Source organism: Syzygium oleosum, unplaced genomic scaffold (assembly GCF_021117445.2).
Source record: "Syzygium oleosum isolate NSW1041296 unplaced genomic scaffold, Sole_v2.1 Sole_v2.15, whole genome shotgun sequence".
NCBI lineage: Eukaryota > Viridiplantae > Streptophyta > Magnoliopsida > Myrtales > Myrtaceae > Syzygium > Syzygium oleosum.
In genome coordinates this window covers 8425257-8443963 of record NW_026607499.1, presented here as the reverse complement: position 1 = coordinate 8443963, position 18707 = coordinate 8425257, and the positions used below count along the sequence as shown (strand labels likewise).

General features: G+C 41.0%; 2 protein-coding genes across 3 annotated transcripts; one reads left to right on the top strand and one right to left on the bottom strand.

The window, feature by feature from the left end:
- The first annotated feature begins 954 nt into the window (after positions 1 to 954).
- LOC115675480 (formin-like protein 14) lies at positions 955 to 13796 on the top strand. 2 transcript variants are annotated; one of them, XM_030598164.2, is made up of 18 exons: positions 955 to 1116; positions 1462 to 1570; positions 1666 to 2369; positions 2726 to 2947; positions 3142 to 5105; positions 5257 to 5380; positions 5831 to 5902; positions 7533 to 7631; positions 9398 to 9439; positions 9524 to 9604; positions 9701 to 9751; positions 9830 to 9911; positions 9986 to 10080; positions 11290 to 11361; positions 11473 to 11589; positions 12527 to 12595; positions 12670 to 12736; positions 13105 to 13796. In XM_030598164.2, exons 2-18 carry the CDS (start codon positions 1498 to 1500, stop codon positions 13245 to 13247), a joined length of 4077 nt encoding a protein of 1358 aa, XP_030454024.2. In that variant the 5' UTR covers positions 955 to 1116; positions 1462 to 1497; the 3' UTR covers positions 13248 to 13796. The 2 variants fall into 2 exon arrangements, with proteins under 2 accessions (XP_030454024.2, XP_056174434.1); XM_056318459.1 differs by lacking the exons at positions 9398 to 9439; positions 9524 to 9604; positions 9701 to 9751; positions 9830 to 9911; positions 9986 to 10080.
- A 1072-nt stretch (positions 13797 to 14868) lies between these two features.
- Positions 14869 to 18113, bottom strand: LOC115675608 (phytochrome-interacting ankyrin-repeat protein 2-like). Its single transcript, XM_030598328.2, has 3 exons — positions 17433 to 18113; positions 15837 to 16008; positions 14869 to 15347 (listed from the first exon to the last, which is right to left on the bottom strand). Exons 1-3 carry the CDS (start codon positions 17568 to 17570, stop codon positions 15127 to 15129), a joined length of 531 nt encoding a protein of 176 aa, XP_030454188.1. The 5' UTR covers positions 17571 to 18113; the 3' UTR covers positions 14869 to 15126.
- Between the last annotated feature and the right edge of the window lie 594 nt (positions 18114 to 18707).

Below are 18707 nucleotides of genomic sequence, written 5' to 3'. Positions count from 1 at the left end.
ATCGTCAAGCTCAACAAGAATTCATCGGCCCGAAAACATCGGCAGTCTGCCTCGGGCATATGAGCCCGCTTACTCAATCACTTTGAATACAATATTATACAAGTATCCGCAAGACAAAGGAAACATAGAAAACTCAAGCAGTGTAGCCTATCTGTCATTGGAAAGTTGCGATTTTAATGATGTGGTATATGTTCTCTGTTCTTTTAGAGAAGAGCGATTTACCATTGAGCTTATTACAGAGTAACCACGACTAAATTCCTCCGGTTGTAATTTCCCCCAAATTTTACCAAGATAGATTAGCGTGACGCCTTTTAAACTTTAACAAAGCTACAACGAGACCCTTACGTGTTTTCACAATTCAGGACTGGCAATTTTCCTAGGCATATTGTAATCATGTTTTTACTTTACATCAACCCATATCACAGTTCAGAACCGCATGACTTTTCGTCAACGAGCTAAAAGCTTGCTTATGACATACGAGTTAAGCGTGTGCCACTATCTTGCTTTCCGTTTTTGTAGCATTTGGTCGATATTATTAGGCACTACTAAGGGCATATGTGTCCTTTACATTTATATCCAGTTTCAACCAAACAACGAATATACTATCTGACTTTAAACCGTAGTTTACCAAACAGTAGATAGGATATGACAAAATTGTTAAATTTCTTATTCCATCCTATCCAATTCTATCTTGACTCATGTTCCGGCCAACATCGCTGGCCATTCCATGCGGACGGGATTGGAGAGAGATCCGATGGACGGACTGGGCTTGGGCCAAGAGGCTTCGAATTGGGCTAAATGTGGCCTTGAAACGTCCGTGTCCAAGTCCACTTCAAACGAGCAGCAAGATCGTTGGAACTGTGAAAAGTGTGTTTGTGGCTTTCATGGCGTTCTCTGCCCCCTGGGCCGTCCATAAATGAACCCGTCAATCTCGCCCAGTCGAAGAATCAGGTGCTGTTTCTTCTTCTCCTTCTTCTTCTCCTTCTCCTTCGTCTTCTTCCCCAAATTCAAAGTTTCAAAATGTCAGAGGAGTGAAGTTCAGAGCCTCCCCCAGTCGCTGCAGAGCTTGTGTCTTCACTGGTTCGTCTCCGAATTGGGAACTTCCTCTCACTTCAGGTGCGTCCCGAGCCGATCGATGAATCCCAGAATTCTGGGTTGCCTCCAAATTCGCAACTTGAATTCGTATGGTGCTTTCTTGTTCGAGCATTTCTGGCAATGCGCGTTGTCGCCGTTCTAAGTGGGGGCGTTCGGCGTTGTGGTGGGGGTTTCCTGGGTTGGGGAGTTTGGAATTCTGAGCTCGCGCTTTGCATTTTTTGATTGCCCAGTGTTTGTCTGCAGCGAATGAATTTCGATCATTGTTATATTTTTGGGTGGGTCCATCATTGATATCTGAACGCCGATGAGAGCCTAGTTTGATCTTGATTAAAGGAGTTCTTCTTTTCGTTGTGTGTGAAATGGTAGGTGGGTTTCCGAATGTGATAGAATTGGCTGACGGAAATGTCCCTCCTCAGTAGATTCTTCTACAAAAGACCCCCAGATGGGTTGCTCGAATTTGTCGACCGGGTTTACGGTAACATCCCTCATTTGCCTAACTTCAGTTCTCAACTGCCGCTTCCCCTTCTTTTTGATGCGCGCATCTATTTGAATTACTAAGTGTTTACGCAGTTTTCGATTCCTGCTTCTCAACGGAGGTATTGCCGGACGAAATGTACCAAGTCTACCTGCATGAGATCTTGGCTGAGTTACATGAAGAGTTTCCGGACTCGGCATTTCTTGCTTTCAATTTCCGTGAAGGTGAGAAACGCAGCCAATTCGCCAAAACTCTGTGCGACTATGACGTCACTATCATGGATTATCCGCGCCAGTATGAGGGTTGTCCCCTCTTACCTTTGTCATTAATTCAACATTTTCTTCGCGTCTGCGAGAGCTGGCTATTGGTTGCGAATCAGCAGAACATCATTCTACTGCACTGCGAGAGAGGAGGTTGGCCACTCTTGGCATTCCTGCTGGCAGCTTTCTTGATTTTCAGAAAATTGTACGGTGGAGAACGGAGAACGCTCGAAATTGTTCACCGAGAGGCTCCTAAAGGATTTTTGCAGCTCCTCTCACCGTTGAATCCGTTGCCTTCCCAGCTTCGGTACCTTCAGTATATTGCAAGGAGGAATATGTCTCCTGAGTGGCCACCTCCAGAACGAGCACTTTCTTTGGATTGTATAATCTTGAGAGCCATTCCTAGCTTTGATTCGCAGAACGGTTGCAGGCCACTTATCCGTATATTCGGTCGGAATCTCCTTAGTAGAGGGGGCCTTTCGACGCAGATGCTTTTCTCCATGTCCAAGACGAAAAAGGCCCTTCGACATTATCGACAGGCAAGATTTCTTCTGTCCACATTTTTCAACTTCCTGTTCGATTGTCATTTGGAAGTAAAACACTTCCCATCAATCATTTTCTTGTGTACCAACCTATATAATATCATCCTATGGAAATTTTCTTTGCATGTGTTTCCTGAAATGAAACAGGGAAAGCTCTTAACATAAATGTCTTCCAAAACCCGCTTGTTTTTAGAGACAGATATAGAAGATTTATCTGAAGAATAGCTAGTTTAGCAAGCTAAGTCCACTTTTATCTTTCCTGCCCATGTCATTAAAATAGGAAAAATGTCCTTACAGTGTCTGCAAGAGATTTTTGACAAGGAGATTGGGTGCTAATATATGACCTATTGCAGGGGGACTGTGATGTCATTAAAATCGACATCCAATGTCTCGTGCAAGGAGATGTGGTCCTGGAGTGCGTCCACTTGGACTTGGACTCAGAAAGGGAAGTTATGATGTTCCGGATATTGTTCAATACTGCATTCATCCGATCAAACATACTGATGCTGAACTCTGAGAACTTGGACATTCTTTGGGATTCAAAGGAGCGGTATCCAAAAGGATTTCGTGCAGAGGTGAATATTTCTATAAGCAACCCCTTGCTAGAATAGTAAAAGTAAAGTGTAAGTGTTAGAGAAGGCCAAAGAATGAGATTTTTTTTATGACCAGACAAATTGCTGTTATCCCTTTTGCAGATTGATTTGTTATAGAATTGTGCCTGTGTTCTTTTGATGGTTTCTCAAACCTTTGAATTGACTTTTCACATCAGGTATTGTTTGGGGATGTTGAGAGTGTCTCTCCACCGAGAGCCCCGATCACTGTTTTGAATGGAGAGGAAAAAGGCGGATTGCCCTTAGAAGCTTTCTCCAGGGTTCAGGAACTTTTCAGTGGTGTTGAATGGGTCGACAGCAATGATGATGCTGCACTTTGGTTGCTTAAACAACTTTCAGTCTTGACTGATGTGAAAGAACTGTCTAGGCTACAAAACAAAGCAAGTTTGTACACTTCACCCGCTGATTCCGAGGATGAAAATAATACCTCCAGTGCAGCAGATAGTTCGGATGAAGCATTCGAATTTTTCCCAAAGCAGTCAACAGATCCGAGAAATTCTGTGATGCAAACAAGTTTTGATAGCGATGATGTGCTGGATGCAAAATTTACTTCAGAACTTGTGGATCAAGAATCAGATACAGTTGATACTCCACCTATTGATCAGCAACCATGCCTTGCCGACGGAACAGCTCAAACTCACTTGCTTGAATCAACCTCGTCTATGGCATCTCCTGTCTCCGATTGTCTACCCCAACCACCAGTGTCACTAGTAGAGCCACCACCACCGCCACCCCCTCCTCCTCTTGTACGATCTTCCCATCAACCACCAGCTCCCCCTTCACTTCCCTCTAGTAATGCTTCTAAGGCGCCACCTCCACCGCCACCACCTCCTCCACCTCTTTTGCCAACTTTTCATCCACCACCACCGCCACCTCCCCCTTTACCTCTTTCCAGTAACATAGCTAAAGGGCCACATAGCCCACGGCCACCCCCACGGCCACCCCCACCTCCACCTCAACCTCCACATGTCAATCACCAAAAAAATTCATCAATGCTAACTTCTACTGTTGATGGAGCTGCATTGCCATCAAAAGGTCTGCCTCATGCCCCTTCTTTTCCTTCTAATTCTATGCCATCCCCTAATATCCCACCACCACCTCCCCCACCTCCAACATCTAAACTCCCTCCACTAGGTCCTACACCTCCCCCACCACCTCCACCATTTTCATCTAGATCAAGGCAATTATCTGCAATGGCGCCGCCTCCACCTCCGCCGCTGCCTCCACCGTCCCAATTTGTTTCATCTAAAGGATCTACCTTTCCTTCTCCTCCTACTCCTCCTCCTCCTCCTCCTCCTCTTCCGCCTCCCTACTTCACATCCTTCCCAAGTCAATCATCCCTGCCTAATCCAATGCAATCACCACCATTGCCACCGCCGCCTCCTCCACCTCCTACCTTTAGTTCTAAAGGTCCTCCTCTCCCTCCACCAACTTCCTCACTTTCCTCTGTGCATAGCCAAACATCTTTAGGGCTGTCACCTTCATTTTCAGACTCTGGAACTTTTAAGTTGCGGGGACCACCGCCGCCGCCACCTCCTCCACCTCCCCCAGCATTATCGCATTTAAAGTCTGCCACAAGAGGTGCTGTTCCCGGAGAATCTCCTTCACCTTCCACAGCAAATATCAATTCCACAGTAAACCTTCCCAAGCCACCTCCACCGCCGCCACCACCTCCTTCAGGCCCTGGACAGCCAGGTTTATCTCCATCACCAACAGTTCCAAAGCCTCCCGGTGCACCTCCTCCACCGCCGCCGCCACCTCCTTCAGGTCCTGGACGGCCAGGTCTATCCCCATCACCACCAGCTCGAAATCCTCCCTCTGCACCACCTCCACCGCCAGCTCCAAAGCCTCCCGGTGCACCACCTCCACCACCTGCTCCAAAGCCTCCTGGTCCACCTCCATTTCCGGGAGCTAAGGGGACAAATGTAGCGCCGCCACCTCTGCCATCTAGTGGAAGGGGAAGAACTCTAGGGTCAATGAATCAAGGGAGGGGTCGATCTGCTGGTGCGACTTCTATCCCACCTAAAAAAAACTCTCTTAAACCTCTGCACTGGGTAAAAGTAACACGTGCAATGCAAGGAAGTTTATGGGCTGATTCTCAGAAGCTGGAAAATCAATCAAGGTTCGTTGATACGCAATATAGGAGATATAGCTATATTCTCACCATTGAATCTTCTTTTAGATGCTGCCTATACTTTCTGCACTTCATATTATTTGAGAAGTATTAAAGTTTATCCAATAGTAGGCTTCCTGTCACCATTAATACTTGACAGGGCCCCTGAAATAGACATATCAGAACTTGAGAGTCTCTTCTCGGCAGCTACTTTGGATGGAAGTGGGAGTAACAAAGCTGGTGGTCGGCGTTCTAACATCAATAAACCTGAGAAAGTGCAATTGGTGAGATATACACTTTCTTTCCTACTTGTGTTTTACTTTTTTTAACCATAGTCCTTGGAACAGAAACAGTAATTGATTTGCGAATGTAGTAGAAGCCAGTAGGATGTTAGTGCATGCTACAAGCATGTTATCTGGGTAAAGTATTAGTTTGGGAGTCACATGAAGTATTCTTAACCAAATAAGTCAATTTTGAAGAACCTCCAGAAGCGGTAAAACCGTTTCATTTGCAATAGCCTGGAGAGATTGGCTTCTGGATTACCTTTCTCATCAGGCTTAAAGAAAGCCACTTATTGTTATAAGTCTTTTTTAATTGTTTTTCTAATTTGGTAAGACAATCATGGGTGCCTTCCTTATATTATCGGTGGTAATATATTTTTCGAGGATCAGATGGCAATTTCTGTTATTCAAATTTTTATGTCAAGAATAATATGTTTTACTTTCAAATGGCAGGTTGACTTGCGTAGAGCATATAATTGTGAAATAATGCTCTCAAAGATAAAAATTCCTCTGCCGGATATGATGGTAAGTTGTCTTTATTCCAGTTGCATATTTATGGAGTTTTTCCTGTTTTAATTTGTCATGCAAATAAGTTGTTATTGCTTGTCGAATACTTAGAAGAATCTGGATATCCCATTGGGTTTGACTTTCTGCAGCCACCCAACTTACATGCTTCTTTTAAAATTTTTTTCATTTACTCTCTCTTTGTCATGTGGTTCAATTCTGTAGCCTTTGTTCAATTTTAAAAGAGGATGGGGTACAATTCTTCCCCCCAACCCCAGTGTGATGAGGGTGTGGCTTGGTTTTGGATTGTTTAATTCAAGTAGACTATGGAAATGACTGGGCATGAATCCACGTTATCAGACAATTGCAAAGAAAGTTATTATGGCTATCAAGTTAGGTTATAAGTCTACTTATATAAGAAAATGCACATTGATTCTACCTTTTTGTACTATATTAGCTACGTAGATCAACTAGGTTCTAGCCGGGGAGTTGGGATCTTGTTATCTTTTGCAATTTTGCCAAAGCATGGGTGATCTTGGAAAAATTTACCTCTTTTCATGTGAAAGTGAGATAAGAAGGTTTCAAGAGCAATTTACTAATTTCCTATCTCCTGGAGGCTTCCAGTACTGTATGTTGTTACTGAACTAAACTCCTTTACTCTATACTATTTGATTATATTGTATATTTTGATTACAGTTAAATTTGTTATCATTATAAAGTTCAAGAAACACGTTAGGTTTTTCTCCACCCCTTAGTTTGACTTGACTGTTAATATTCACTGGAAATCTACATATCTTGATTCCCAAGAATTGATGTGATTTATGGTTATTAGTTGTTGCATGACCATCTCTACCAAAAAAATTAGCTATTAGGCAATTGATCTGCGATATATATTGGACATATTATTTAGCATTAGTTAAGTGGATGGGTATAGGTGTCGTATCATGGCCCTGAGCTCTCTTTATTCAGTGCTATGCATTGTATTAGCTTTCTTATGAGGCTATTTGAAAAGTTTGTGGGAAAAAATGTGTTTTCCCTAGAGACCACAAAAACTTCTTGCTGATCCCTGCATTAATCTGGGATTTTTCATTACATTGCTGAGGATGATATAAATCTATATATTTGCACCAAAGCTGGCAAAAAAGCAACTTTACTGATGGTGGACTGAAATATATCATCTGCTTTCTTGCCTTTTCTTTTTTAGGATGGTAGAACAATTATGTAGGTCGATTAAAGGAGTTCTGGAGTTTAAAATTTTAGGGGTTTGTCGATGTAAACCTACTAAATGCAATTTATTGGACAAATTATATATTTTGCTAAGCATTTGATAGATTAAGTGTGACAAATGATCACTTTTATGCAGTATAATATAGAGATGAAGGAAAATTTCTGTTATCACGTAACATCTATTCATGATTAGTTTTAAGCCTGCATGAGATGCAAACAAGCATGTTTAACCTTCTGCATCATGCACTGTCCTATAAAGACAAAAAATATGTGTGGACAGCTAGAGCTGGTATTATTTTCACTGTTTTTATGGCTCATGATTCGTATTATCCTATTATCTATCTTCTTCTTTTTCAAAAGCGATTGTCTTTGAAAAGTTTACTCATGTGAGTTGGTCACACTAAGTAGTACCATTTTTTCCCAGAATGCAGTACTGGCTTTGGATTCTTCAGCTTTGGACATTGATCAGGTTGAAAATCTCATCAAGTTCTGTCCTACCAAGGAAGAAATGGAGACTTTGAAGGTATTTACTCTCTCTCTCTCTCTCTCTCTCTCTCTCTCTCTCTCTCTCTCTCATGCACACGCACGCACGCACACACAGCCTTACATGCATGCACATACGTGCCTGTGCACATATGCACTTGCTCACACCAATCACAAATCAATTCGTGCTCATGCATTCTCCTTGCTAGGCATGCTCTTTCTGCATATCTCCTTTCTTGTGGAGTGTGCTTCCCTACTTGGAATGTCCTTGATGGTATAGGCAATTGTCTGAATTTTTACTGGCTGTACCTTCCTGGTAGTACATATTTTCTTCTATCCTTTTCTTCTGTTGATAATGATTCTTCAATAACAAGATGTAATTGGTCCCTGGATTGATAGCCTGGAAGCCTTTCTTGAGAACATCTATGCAGTAACATGTCCCTTTTTTTGTTTCTTTGGACTAGTAAAGTGAAAAGCATCTATAGGTAAATTCTTTTAGCTTGTGCACAAGAGTGGTGTCGTCAACAGGGGAGAGTTGTGTATTATGTGCTGATGCCTGCAAGTGCGAATTTTACCTGAATGACAGTCATATGGAAGATTCCTTTAGAAATGGAATGGAATAGCTTTTGGCTATGTTAGATATGAGAGGGGATAGTAGGCTACTGTACTTGCGAAACCTTTTCTGCCAAATTCTATTATTCTGATCTCAACTGTGCTCAGAAGCAATTAAAACAGAGCACTCTCTTTCTTTAGGAACCTATCTAGAAAGTCAAGTTTCCTTGAAGGTTTCTTTTTTCGCTTCAGAAGCAGCTTGGGAACATATTATTGCTTTGGATAATCTTTAGAACAGAAAAAAAAAAAACTGGTTGACTAATCTATTTTTTTTGTGCAATATTGAAGAGGAGTATGGGAATCACCTACTTTTATGCTGGAATAGAAAGATTTGGACTACAGTTTTGCAAATTAGGAGTAAACTGGGTGACTTCAGGCATGGTGTAAAACGAATTTTGGGCTTGGGGAGGGATTATCTGCTCGTTTGTTGGAAAGAAGCAAATTGCTATGATGATTCCTCTCCTCGTTTTTTGGCTCATTTGGAGAGAGAGGAACAAGGGGGCATTTCAAGGAGTTGAATCCTCTGGGGATTCTCTCAGGGATAATTGGTTTTACAGTCTTCACTTTTGGTATAGCAGGAGAGTTCAATCTCATACATCTTGTTTGTTGGAAATGCTAGAAATAATCTTTTGTGCATAATTGTGTATATGGGTAGCTTACATCTGAAGCTGTATAGGGGCAGTACCTTCTTGGAACCTTCTTAGTTGAAATTAAAAAAAAAATTAGCACCATTGATCTAAAGGTGTCTTGCATCTTCTGAGTGTCCTTAACCAATTATCCTTGGACTGATCAGACAAGATTATTTTCAGAGCTTTCCTTTGAAAACATCTGCCTAAGGTACTGGCTTCTGCCGATTAGATTTGAAATATTGACTCTTCTAGAGAACGAAAGAATTGAGATGTTTCTTGTGTTGACATGATAAAGTGATGTTCCTACTTGGTGCTGGTGAGTGGTAACCTGGTGGCATCTGTACAAAATCCTTAACGCATTTGGTGCAATGTACAGTAGCTTGGGGTAGTCCATACTGATCACACCAGTATATCTTAGTGTGTGTTTGGTAGTAAACTTCTATTTCATGTTAAAAGTGATAGTTCTTGAAATTGTGTTTTCTAGTCAGCTGTTCTATGTTTAATCAATATTTGTTGGATGCCTTTCTTTTACTAAAGTACTCTGCGATTGCTCCTCCTTTTCCAGAATTATGCTGGTGACAAGGGATCGCTAGGGAGGTGTGAACAGGTTTCTTTCTAACCACATGTCGGAAAGCTATATTCTCTTCAGTAGTTCATTTTTTATTGATGAAATTGGCTGTTGATGTTTCAGTTTTTCTTGGAACTGATGAAGGTTCCCCGCATTGAATCCAAGTTACGAGTGTTTGCTTTCAGGATCACCTTTTCAAGTCAGGTGTGTATCCCATGCTTTAGTTGCCATGTAAATTTCTAGTTCCATCTCCCATTATTACGAAATATATCAGTGGTCACATGCTTTTTCTGCTTCTAGGTTAATGACCTAAGGTCTAACCTCAGTACCATTAATGATGCAGCTGAAGAGGTACCGTCTATATCAAGCATTATTCATTGCAATGAAAAACTCAATACACTTAGCATCCATTCTTATATGTCAACGTAGGTGAAAGAGTCAGTCAAACTACGTCAGATAATGCAAACCATTCTCACTCTGGGCAATGCATTGAACCAAGGAACTGCACGAGGTGACATTCCATCCTTTTTGACAGATTTAATTACCGCGAGTCATAGTTGACATATATTGGTTCTCATATTACAGGTTCCGCTATTGGCTTCAAGCTGGACAGCCTCCTTAAATTGTCTGATACTCGTGCAAGAAACAACAAGATGACTTTGATGCATTACCTATGCAAGGTAAAATATTGTGAACTTTTGCCAAGATTTCATGATATTAATGGACTAGATGGCTGTTACACATTCCAACCCCTGGAAGGTGGGAAATTGGACATGATTAAGAGTGATATGAAAATAGGTACTCTTAGTAAGTCGAGCTCTAGTGTTGGAGGAGCATTGTTGAGACCCTTTTGCTATTGTATACATGTAAAACTTCATGAGTGATGGAAGAAATGCGCAAGGCGAGAAGTAAAAGACTGCCTCTTAAAACAGTATAAGGACAAAGAAAATTACATCAAAGTAAATCTTGGTAATCTCCTGATAGAAAAATAATTCAATCAGAAAGTAAATCTCCGCTCTCTCCCTCTCTCTTATAGGTCAATCATTGTCTCTTGGAAGTGGTACAATAGGTATGGAGATTGATTTGCTAATGTATTATTCGATGATTGCATTCAAATATGCAAACTTATCATACCTCATAGCACATTGCAATGAATTTCATGATTATATCTTTGTGCAATGGCTTGAATTGCAAATTGTTGTCCAAATACTTTAGACTCAGTTAGTAAATAATAGTTTTGGGGGGATTCCCTTATCACCACTAACAAGCAGTCTGCTATAAGGAATGGGCTGTCATTGTTAAGGAAAGATGAACGTGAATTTCACCTGCAAGAGATAAGTTGTCTTAATCTTATTGAAGACTGCATGCCAATTGAAATCATTATTGGCGTCCTCATGCACACGAGTAGAGGGAACAAACTGTTGTGGATACTTCCATTTTTCAATTAGCCTATTTTTCAACTTTATATTGTGCAACTGGATGTTCTTCATTTATTAGATCTTAACAACAGCTTTGCATGAAATGGTTCATTACTATTTTTTTTAATTTAATTGCACTTTACGTATTTATTTTTTATGATACATTGTGTATACAGTCTTATGTTATTACTTGTTTAATACTTACATCACCTATCTTCTGAACATCTCTGCAATGCTATTGAATGAAAGTTTCTTTGGTTAAGATCATCTGGAGTATACTCATTGACGGAACTATTCTCATAGTTTAAGAATCAATAAATTATCCTTGAAAGTTTCCAGCTCTTTGTCATTGGTTAATTTTGATTTTCCAGCTCTTTGCTTATCCTTTAGTTGGTTCTTTTCTTGAACATGTATTCATATGGCAGTCTGATGTGAATGTGAATTTTATGAACTTCCTCTTGTCTTCTCCAGCTTCTTGCTGAAAAAATGCCAGAATTGCTGGATTTTGGCAAGGATCTTGTTCATTTAGAAGCTGCTTCTAAGGTATAAAGATACTACTTTGGATTTGCTCCTGCATATTATCCCTTGTTACTAGCCCTACTTCATGTACTGACGTTGTTGCCTTTTCAATCTGCTTCTTAACTGTATGGCTAGATCCAATTGAAATCTTTGGCTGAGGAAATGCAAGCTGTGAGCAAAGGTCTTGAAAAGGTCGAGCAAGAACTTGCTGGTTCTGAAAATGATGGTGCCATATCTGCTGGCTTCCAGAAAGTGAGTAACGCTTTGTAAATCTTCTTAACTTGTAAATGGATCCACGTCAATACCTCCTTTCCCCTTTGCTGATGATTTGACTATCTCAAATTGTTATTTGCCTTTTAACCTCTTCCTTTGTTTTTCCTCATCACGAGATTTTTGTCCATGTCCTACTTTTAACACAACTCTGTAACTACTCAAGAAACTGTTGAGATACGCGTGTGAGTTGTGTTAGAGAAATCCCACATTGCAGAATTGATGTGATTTAGAGGAGTTAATATATCCAAGTTGGCCCATAACTCATTGGCTTAAGCTTTTGAGTGAAGGTGGGTCCAACTGGATATGTTATTTGTTTTTTTTTTTTGGGTCAGAGTCCAACTGGATATGTTAACGAGGTCAGACTTGGGTTCTCCCTTGGTGATCTCCTTGAGTGAAGGTATCGGGCTTCTACCATGAGCTTCCAACAGAGACAAATACTGAACAAATAGTAATGAAAAATTGTGAATTGTGGAGAGCTGCTAACTGATGGTTTAGCTTTCTGAATAAGTAGGGAATGTCTACTTTGGTTGACCGAGTACAGTGACTGACATCACTGTTGGGGCTCATGCTGGTCTTGACGGAACTATTGCAGGCTGTATTACAATTTCTCCAATTCTTAGCTTCAGTGAAATCAAATTTTTTGGTTCAATTATTACAGGGAAGGATGGTAATATTGTCGCCAGTGAGTTTGTTTTTCTTCAAGCATTTTTTGCTCGAGTTCTGGAATTTCAAGAGGTCCTCTTTTGTTCTGTCATTTTGTCTCTGTCTGCTTGTATGCCAATCTTAAATAGCTCCACCGGTTTAGTTACTCTAATCACTTTTTAATTAATTGCATTGCATGTACAAGTCAGACAGAATGAACCAATCCCTGGCCTTTTTTCCTCCTTACACGCCTATGGGATGTTTCTTGTTTCAGGTGTTGAAGAGCTTTCTTGACACTGCTGAAGCTGAAGTGAGGTCACTCATTTCATTGTACTCTGAAGTGGTGAGTCCTCTTTGGGTTCGACTCAACTTCAACATACGATATCTCTGTTTTTACATGAATCCACTATCTTGCAGGGCCGCAATGCCGATTCTCTATGTCAATATTTTGGAGAGGATCCAGCTCGCTGTCCCTTTGAACAAGGTACAATTTATCTTTACTATATACTTATCGACATATTCAATTCATTATGGCCTAGTCAAATTACTTCTTTGACCATTTACTTGCTTGTATACATCACCTGACATCCTGGTGAGACTACATGCATCACTTGCCATGAGTAATTTCTTTTTTCACCAACAGGCTTCATGTTGGTCTGTTTATGTTTCTTTGCAGTCATATTAGCACCATCACTTGAAGATTCATCATTCATAAAATTCCATTTGAAAGAAGTTAAATTGTCTGTTGGTCAAATAAATAGTGTTCTCTATCTGGGTTGTTTTGTGCCGACTGACTCTTTCCTCCATTCTGTGTATGATAGTAGTGAGTATTTTCGTTGCTTGTGTTTGCAGTGACTCAAATCTTGGCCGTCTTCGTGAAGATGTTCAATAAGTCACGTGAAGAGAATGAAAGGCAGGCTGATGCGGAGAAAAAGAAACAAGAGAAAGAAGCTATGAAAGAAAAGACTGCTGCTAATTCGACTGCGAGAAGATAAAGGGCTTGTCTAAACCAAAAGAAGCGATATTGCAAATGTCTCTAAACAACCTCCTGATTTGACATGGCATACGAAACTACCTAGCACACGCAAAAGGTGGATTTGGAGCACAGCTCAGTTATCGTGTGCCCAAAATGCTCGGGGTTTATTGAACAGTCAATTTTGATTGACTGGTACGTCCCTTGGGCTTCCACTGCTGCATCAAAGCGAACTTCGGCACGTCGAAATCACCTCGAGACAGAAAACTTTTGCAAAAATTTACTTTGCTAAGGCGGGATGCAGCATATTAACACCGCTGTCATGTCCGCTTTTCATCTTTAGTATGATGCTAACTGGGTGTCATGCTGAAAGTCCTGTATAGCTCGTAGAAGTTCAATTTTGTAGGCAATGAATTTGAGTGGCACTACGCAATGTTAATGCTACGCCAGAGGCAGAAGTAAGAAATTCATTTTGAATTTCAAAAACAAAAGCAAATAATTGCGGTTATTCGGATATTCTGAGTTTCTTGTTTGCATTCTATCAGTATATGCATACGAGCGTTTGCCCAAAGGAGGGAATTACATCAATGGTCTCTGAGAGCTTTGCCCACTTACATAATTTTGTCTTACTGAAGGTTGAAGGTCATCCTTCAGTCTTAGGAAATGTTTGTGGTTTATGCTAGTTGACCCTTATATTTAACAGGCCAATCATGGTAATCTTCTAATTGCGATGCATTAGAGGACGGTCGGCAGTAGATTTGCCAATTACGTTCTTAAAATCTTTGTTGCGATTTTCCCCTTTCAAAAGCTGCGATTTGAGTTAATCACGTATGGCTCCCCTCACTTGTCCTTTCGATAAAATGGGAAAAACAGAGTTCTTCACCAATTGAACAAGCATTACCAGCTCTTGTTGTGGTCCATATTCCATCATCTAGAGCAAAATTTTTCCAGAGAATTTTCTCTTCCTAAAGATTGTCCGCACCGCAAGCAGTTGGATTTGATTGTAGTCTACCTTTTCGGCGAAACAAATAGAACAGCCGAAAGAAAAAGGACTGATCGAAACAGATCGAGGAAACAATAAACAAAGGCCTTTTATATGTACTGTTTCATGTGTTTCATACACCCATTTCCATATGTGTAGAGCACGTTTTTCGAGACTTACAAATGCGTAGGGCAATGAAGAAGGTAGTCCTTTTGTCCAAGCTTAAAGAATATATTGTGAATATGGCCGTATATTTTCTCGTGACCCCCGTGGTTTGCAATATTTTTTAAACTCCCTTTGTGATTAAATAAAACTCTTACTAAAAAAATCACCATTCTCTTTTTCGAGCATTCGCATGTTAATGTAATAAATCCGTTTCCTTCTCTGAGGCAAAATGAACCAAAGACTTACAGAAATCACCTCGACTGTCCTCATGTAACCAACTCCTTTTATTGAAATTACGACAAATTGTTCATTGTGATGAAAACTCGCGACATGAGAAGCAGTTCATCAGGGAAAAAACTGCCATTTTCTTCTATGGAAGGAATGGACAAGACAAGTAAATTACTCATTCATTCCCAGTAGTCCACACCAAACATAACAAGGCAATTAAAGCTGCGCTGGGAACCGCCTTCTGTTCCAGCCCCGACTCCTTATGGAATGAGGACAAAGTCGAGGCTTTATTACAAGATATCACCCCTATAATGGTTCTCATGCACATAAGATATTCATCGTCTTCAAACACACCAGAGTACCGTGTTTAACTGCAAACATCAGAATAAATACAACAAGATGAAGACACGGCTGTGCGAGAGTGGTATAATGGCATGTTTCACTGGTAATGAAATCCTCATCCTATGGTGAATATGTCACAGCTCATTAGAGAGGCTTCTGAGTCCCGAGTGCGTAGGAAGACTCGTCATAAGCTTTCCGAGCTATAGGAGGAGCCCTCGCCAGCAGATAAGCTCTCCTGCTGAAGACGCTTCATCTCCTCATAAGCCCATTCGAGGCCAGGGCAGTAATGCAGTGGTGGGTTGAATCTGCAATCATTTATGTCATCGGGCAAGAAGGCTCCATTTTCTATCAGATATTTGACTGCTTCCCGTTTTCTTTCTTTGGCCGCACTATGGAGAGGTGTCCCTGGGTCAACATTGAATCAAACATCAGTGAACCACGTAGGATACAAGTGCAATTAAATGCAAAGTTATGAATCCCTCCGTTTCCCGAGAAGTATTTAGTTCAATAAAGATAAGTATTTTAACCAACACCCATCAGTAAGAAAGGCTTTTTTTGTTGTGGTTATAAAGAGAAATATTTTGTCGAGGGTTATGTAAACAAGTGCCTTACAAGCGTACTTGACAAACAGAGTTTCCAATTCCAAAGCACTAATAAAACACATCACAAGAAAGTCAACCTAGAAAGCTGTAATCTTCCCTTGTTTGGTTACTTTCAAAAGTTCCCTGTGTTCAGGCGAGAAAGAAAGTGCCTTACGGACACACTCATTGACCAAATTCTTTTGCTAAAAAAACAAACATCAAGGAACATTGGGATTAATTCTGCCTCCTCTTAAGAAGATCAGACATTAAGTAGGTTTGAGGTGAGCGTGGGAACATATAAGAAGGCACTCACAGCCACAGGCTCCTTTTGTTCTAGCATCAATATTTGCACCTCGCTCGAGCAGGACATCCATGACTTCCACGTGGCCACCCTCAGCAGCAAGGTGGAGTGGTGTTACCCCTTTTGATTTGGGGCCCCAAGCAGCCACATTCACATCTATTCCTTCATCAAGAAGGCGCTTCACCTGTTCCCAAAAAAACCTTAATCAAACTTCTTTCATGAAAAAAAAAAGGATTCGATTAGATAAGAAGAATGCCCAAAAACTGTAAGACAGGAAATTGCATTTCGAAAAGACAAGCAATACACAATTCAAATTCATCTACAAATTTCTCGAAAACAGGACTAAGTGGAAATCAAAGGAAAAGTATGAAAGTAAAATATATGATATATGTGAAAAATGAAATCATGAACTGCAAAAGACAAGCAGTTCCAGCATTACATAAATTGTCGTCACTAAGATGCTCAAACATGAAACAACACAATAACTAGAATCTCCCTGCATTTGAGAATCGAGCACCATAATCTTTGAAAATAATTACTACTAAGTTCAATCTACTTATTTGTAATAGCCACGTATTTTACTCCAAATTATTGCAATGCAACTCATCTTCAGATATTGTAATGACCCCCCATCTTCAAGGGATAGCTCCATACTTGTGAAGAAAACAGTTTCTATTAAGTTGATATTGAATATCATATGACCAGATTCTCCAGGACCATGCAGATAAAAATTAAGAAAAATCAGATTAGCTCCCTAATCACTCAAACTTACTCCACCAACCTTGGTAATCCCAACGGCCCTACATAAGCAGACATTCAATCAACTTCTTTTTTATCCACTTTACTCGTATGGAGCATCGTTACTCAAAATTATGAACATCACCAGAAAGAAAGGGGAATAAGCCCACTAATCAAACAAGTTCAGGAGGGACTAAGCCCGCTGACCAATGTTCAGACAGAGCAAGACAAGCCAGGGGATATTTGCAGCATTTCGGCAGAAGGGGTCATCCACAGCAAGAGCCTCATTGAAAATCGCTAGTCAAGGTCTCAGAATCTTCATTGTTCACATAAGAAATAGGCTGGCAAAACACAAGTCTTCGAGTAGGTTCTGCAAGAACCAACTATATGCATGTACTTTCAAATACCCCAGCAGTACCTCACCGAGTTCAACACTTCATAAGGGGTAGAGCTAACTTTATCTATATTCTGTCAAAACCTTGTCAATAGAATGCATTTATTATAATCATTTTTTTAAACTACCACGACAAGAGCAACAAATTCCCAATATTTTTTAATTTGAGTTGTAGTGACATCAGCTAAAACCCTTTAATAGCCGAAGCTTTATTCTTTCCTTTAGCTAATTGCTTCCCCAGGAGAGTAGAAAAACTTACGTCATAGATGACAACAATTCAACTAAGACCAATTATAGATAAAAAATCCATCTCCCAACATACTGTTTTCCTCTTTTCCCACACTAGTATAATACACAGAAGGTATATCGTAGCATGATCTTCTATCGTGAACAAAAACAAAATGGCCAAACACGATTATAGGACAAACAACCAAAACAAACAGGAACAGCAATAAAAGAGTATCGGATCACCGGACCTGCCTGAGGTCGCCTTTCCGAGCACCGATATGGAGCAGAGTCCAACCCCTGTCGTCCCCATCAACCCGGCTCCTAAACGACCGCCTTCTCGTCAGCGACAGGTTCCTCCGGATCGTACCCACCTCCTCTTGAGGCATGATGATCAGATACAAAGCACCCGGGTAATATCAATCAACCACAGAACCCCAGCGCAAAAGACCAAATAAATCCCGCTCCGTCAAGCGCGAGCGGATTACACCGTAAAGCTCCCGGCAGAAAGGGAAAGGAAGAGAGAGAGAGGCCCAAGAACGATCAACGACGACCGGCGAATTTACATCATTCGAGGCAAAGCAGAGGAGAAGCAAAGACAGAGGAGAAGCAAAAACAAGAAGACAAGGGGGAGGCGATTTAGCGAGAGAGGGAGTGATGAGCGAGGCAGTACGGGGCGAACGGATTCAAGCCGGGGCCGAACGCGCGGAGATTCACATAGGCCGCGATGGGGAGGACGCGGGGAGACGGCGGCGGTATGTACATAATTCTGCCGGGCGCCGGAACCCTAGCGCTGTCGAGAAGAGATCAGAGTCGGACGAGGACGAAACCTGGTGCGATTTGGAGGAGAATCGGAGAAGATGACGAACAAGGTATCGCAGATGCTGCCGTGACCAAACCAAACCCTAGAGAGAGAGAGACGAGAGAGAGAGAGAGAGAGAGTCTTGTTGTATGTTCGCGCAGCGGGATTGCCAGGGCCAGAAAAAAATAAGACGCAAAAAAGGAGACGAAATTTCCTGTTATTTTACCAAACACCTTTTCTTCCATTTATTTTAAAAAATTAATAAATGTCTAATAAAATAAACTGAGATAAACAATTTGACCTCCCCCAAAAAATCATTGATTCATAAAATATTTTCCTTAAATATATAATCATTTATATCGCTTGAAATAATTAGTCGATAAAAAATAGGAAAAATTCCAATTAAGGACCCAAAGTCAGGCCTTTTTTTTAAAGAGGACCCCGAGTGGATTTAGTGTCGAAGGATGAGTGTTGAAAAAGTGCTTCAAATAAGGGCAATGCAGGTGGAGTCGGGCGGCCGAGCGAGAATGTTACTATTCAGCATCGAATGCACTTTTTAATTTTTTTCCTTTCTTTGTTTTTTTTTTCTTTTTTTTTTCTTCTTCTCCTCACGGCCATGACCTTGTAGGCCGCCCAGAGGTCGCTCTCGAGGGCGAGCGCCGCCTCGCCGGCGTCGGGCTGCGGCGGGCCGCCCTCGCCCAGGTTGCAGAAGCGAGGCTCATTT

Bases quoted from the DNA above. Each gene is read 5' to 3' on its own strand.
- LOC115675480 (XM_030598164.2), top strand. From the start codon at position 1,498: ATGTCCCTCCTCAGTAGATTCTTCTACAAAAGACCCCCAGATGGGTTG. The intron at 1,571-1,665 runs GTAACATCCCTC...GTGTTTACGCAG, and splicing joins ATTTGTCGACCGGGTTTACG to TTTTCGATTCCTGCTTCTCA. The intron at 9,440-9,523 runs GTTTCTTTCTAA...TTGATGTTTCAG, and splicing joins CGCTAGGGAGGTGTGAACAG to TTTTTCTTGGAACTGATGAA.
- LOC115675608 (XM_030598328.2), bottom strand. From the start codon at position 17,570: ATGCCTCAAGAGGAGGTGGGTACGATCCGGAGGAACCTGTCGCTGACG. The intron at 16,009-17,432 runs GTCCGGTGATCC...TTTTGGGAACAG, and splicing joins GGAAAGGCGACCTCAGGCAG to GTGAAGCGCCTTCTTGATGA. The intron at 15,348-15,836 runs GTGAGTGCCTTC...ATGTTGACCCAG, and splicing joins AACAAAAGGAGCCTGTGGCT to GGACACCTCTCCATAGTGCG.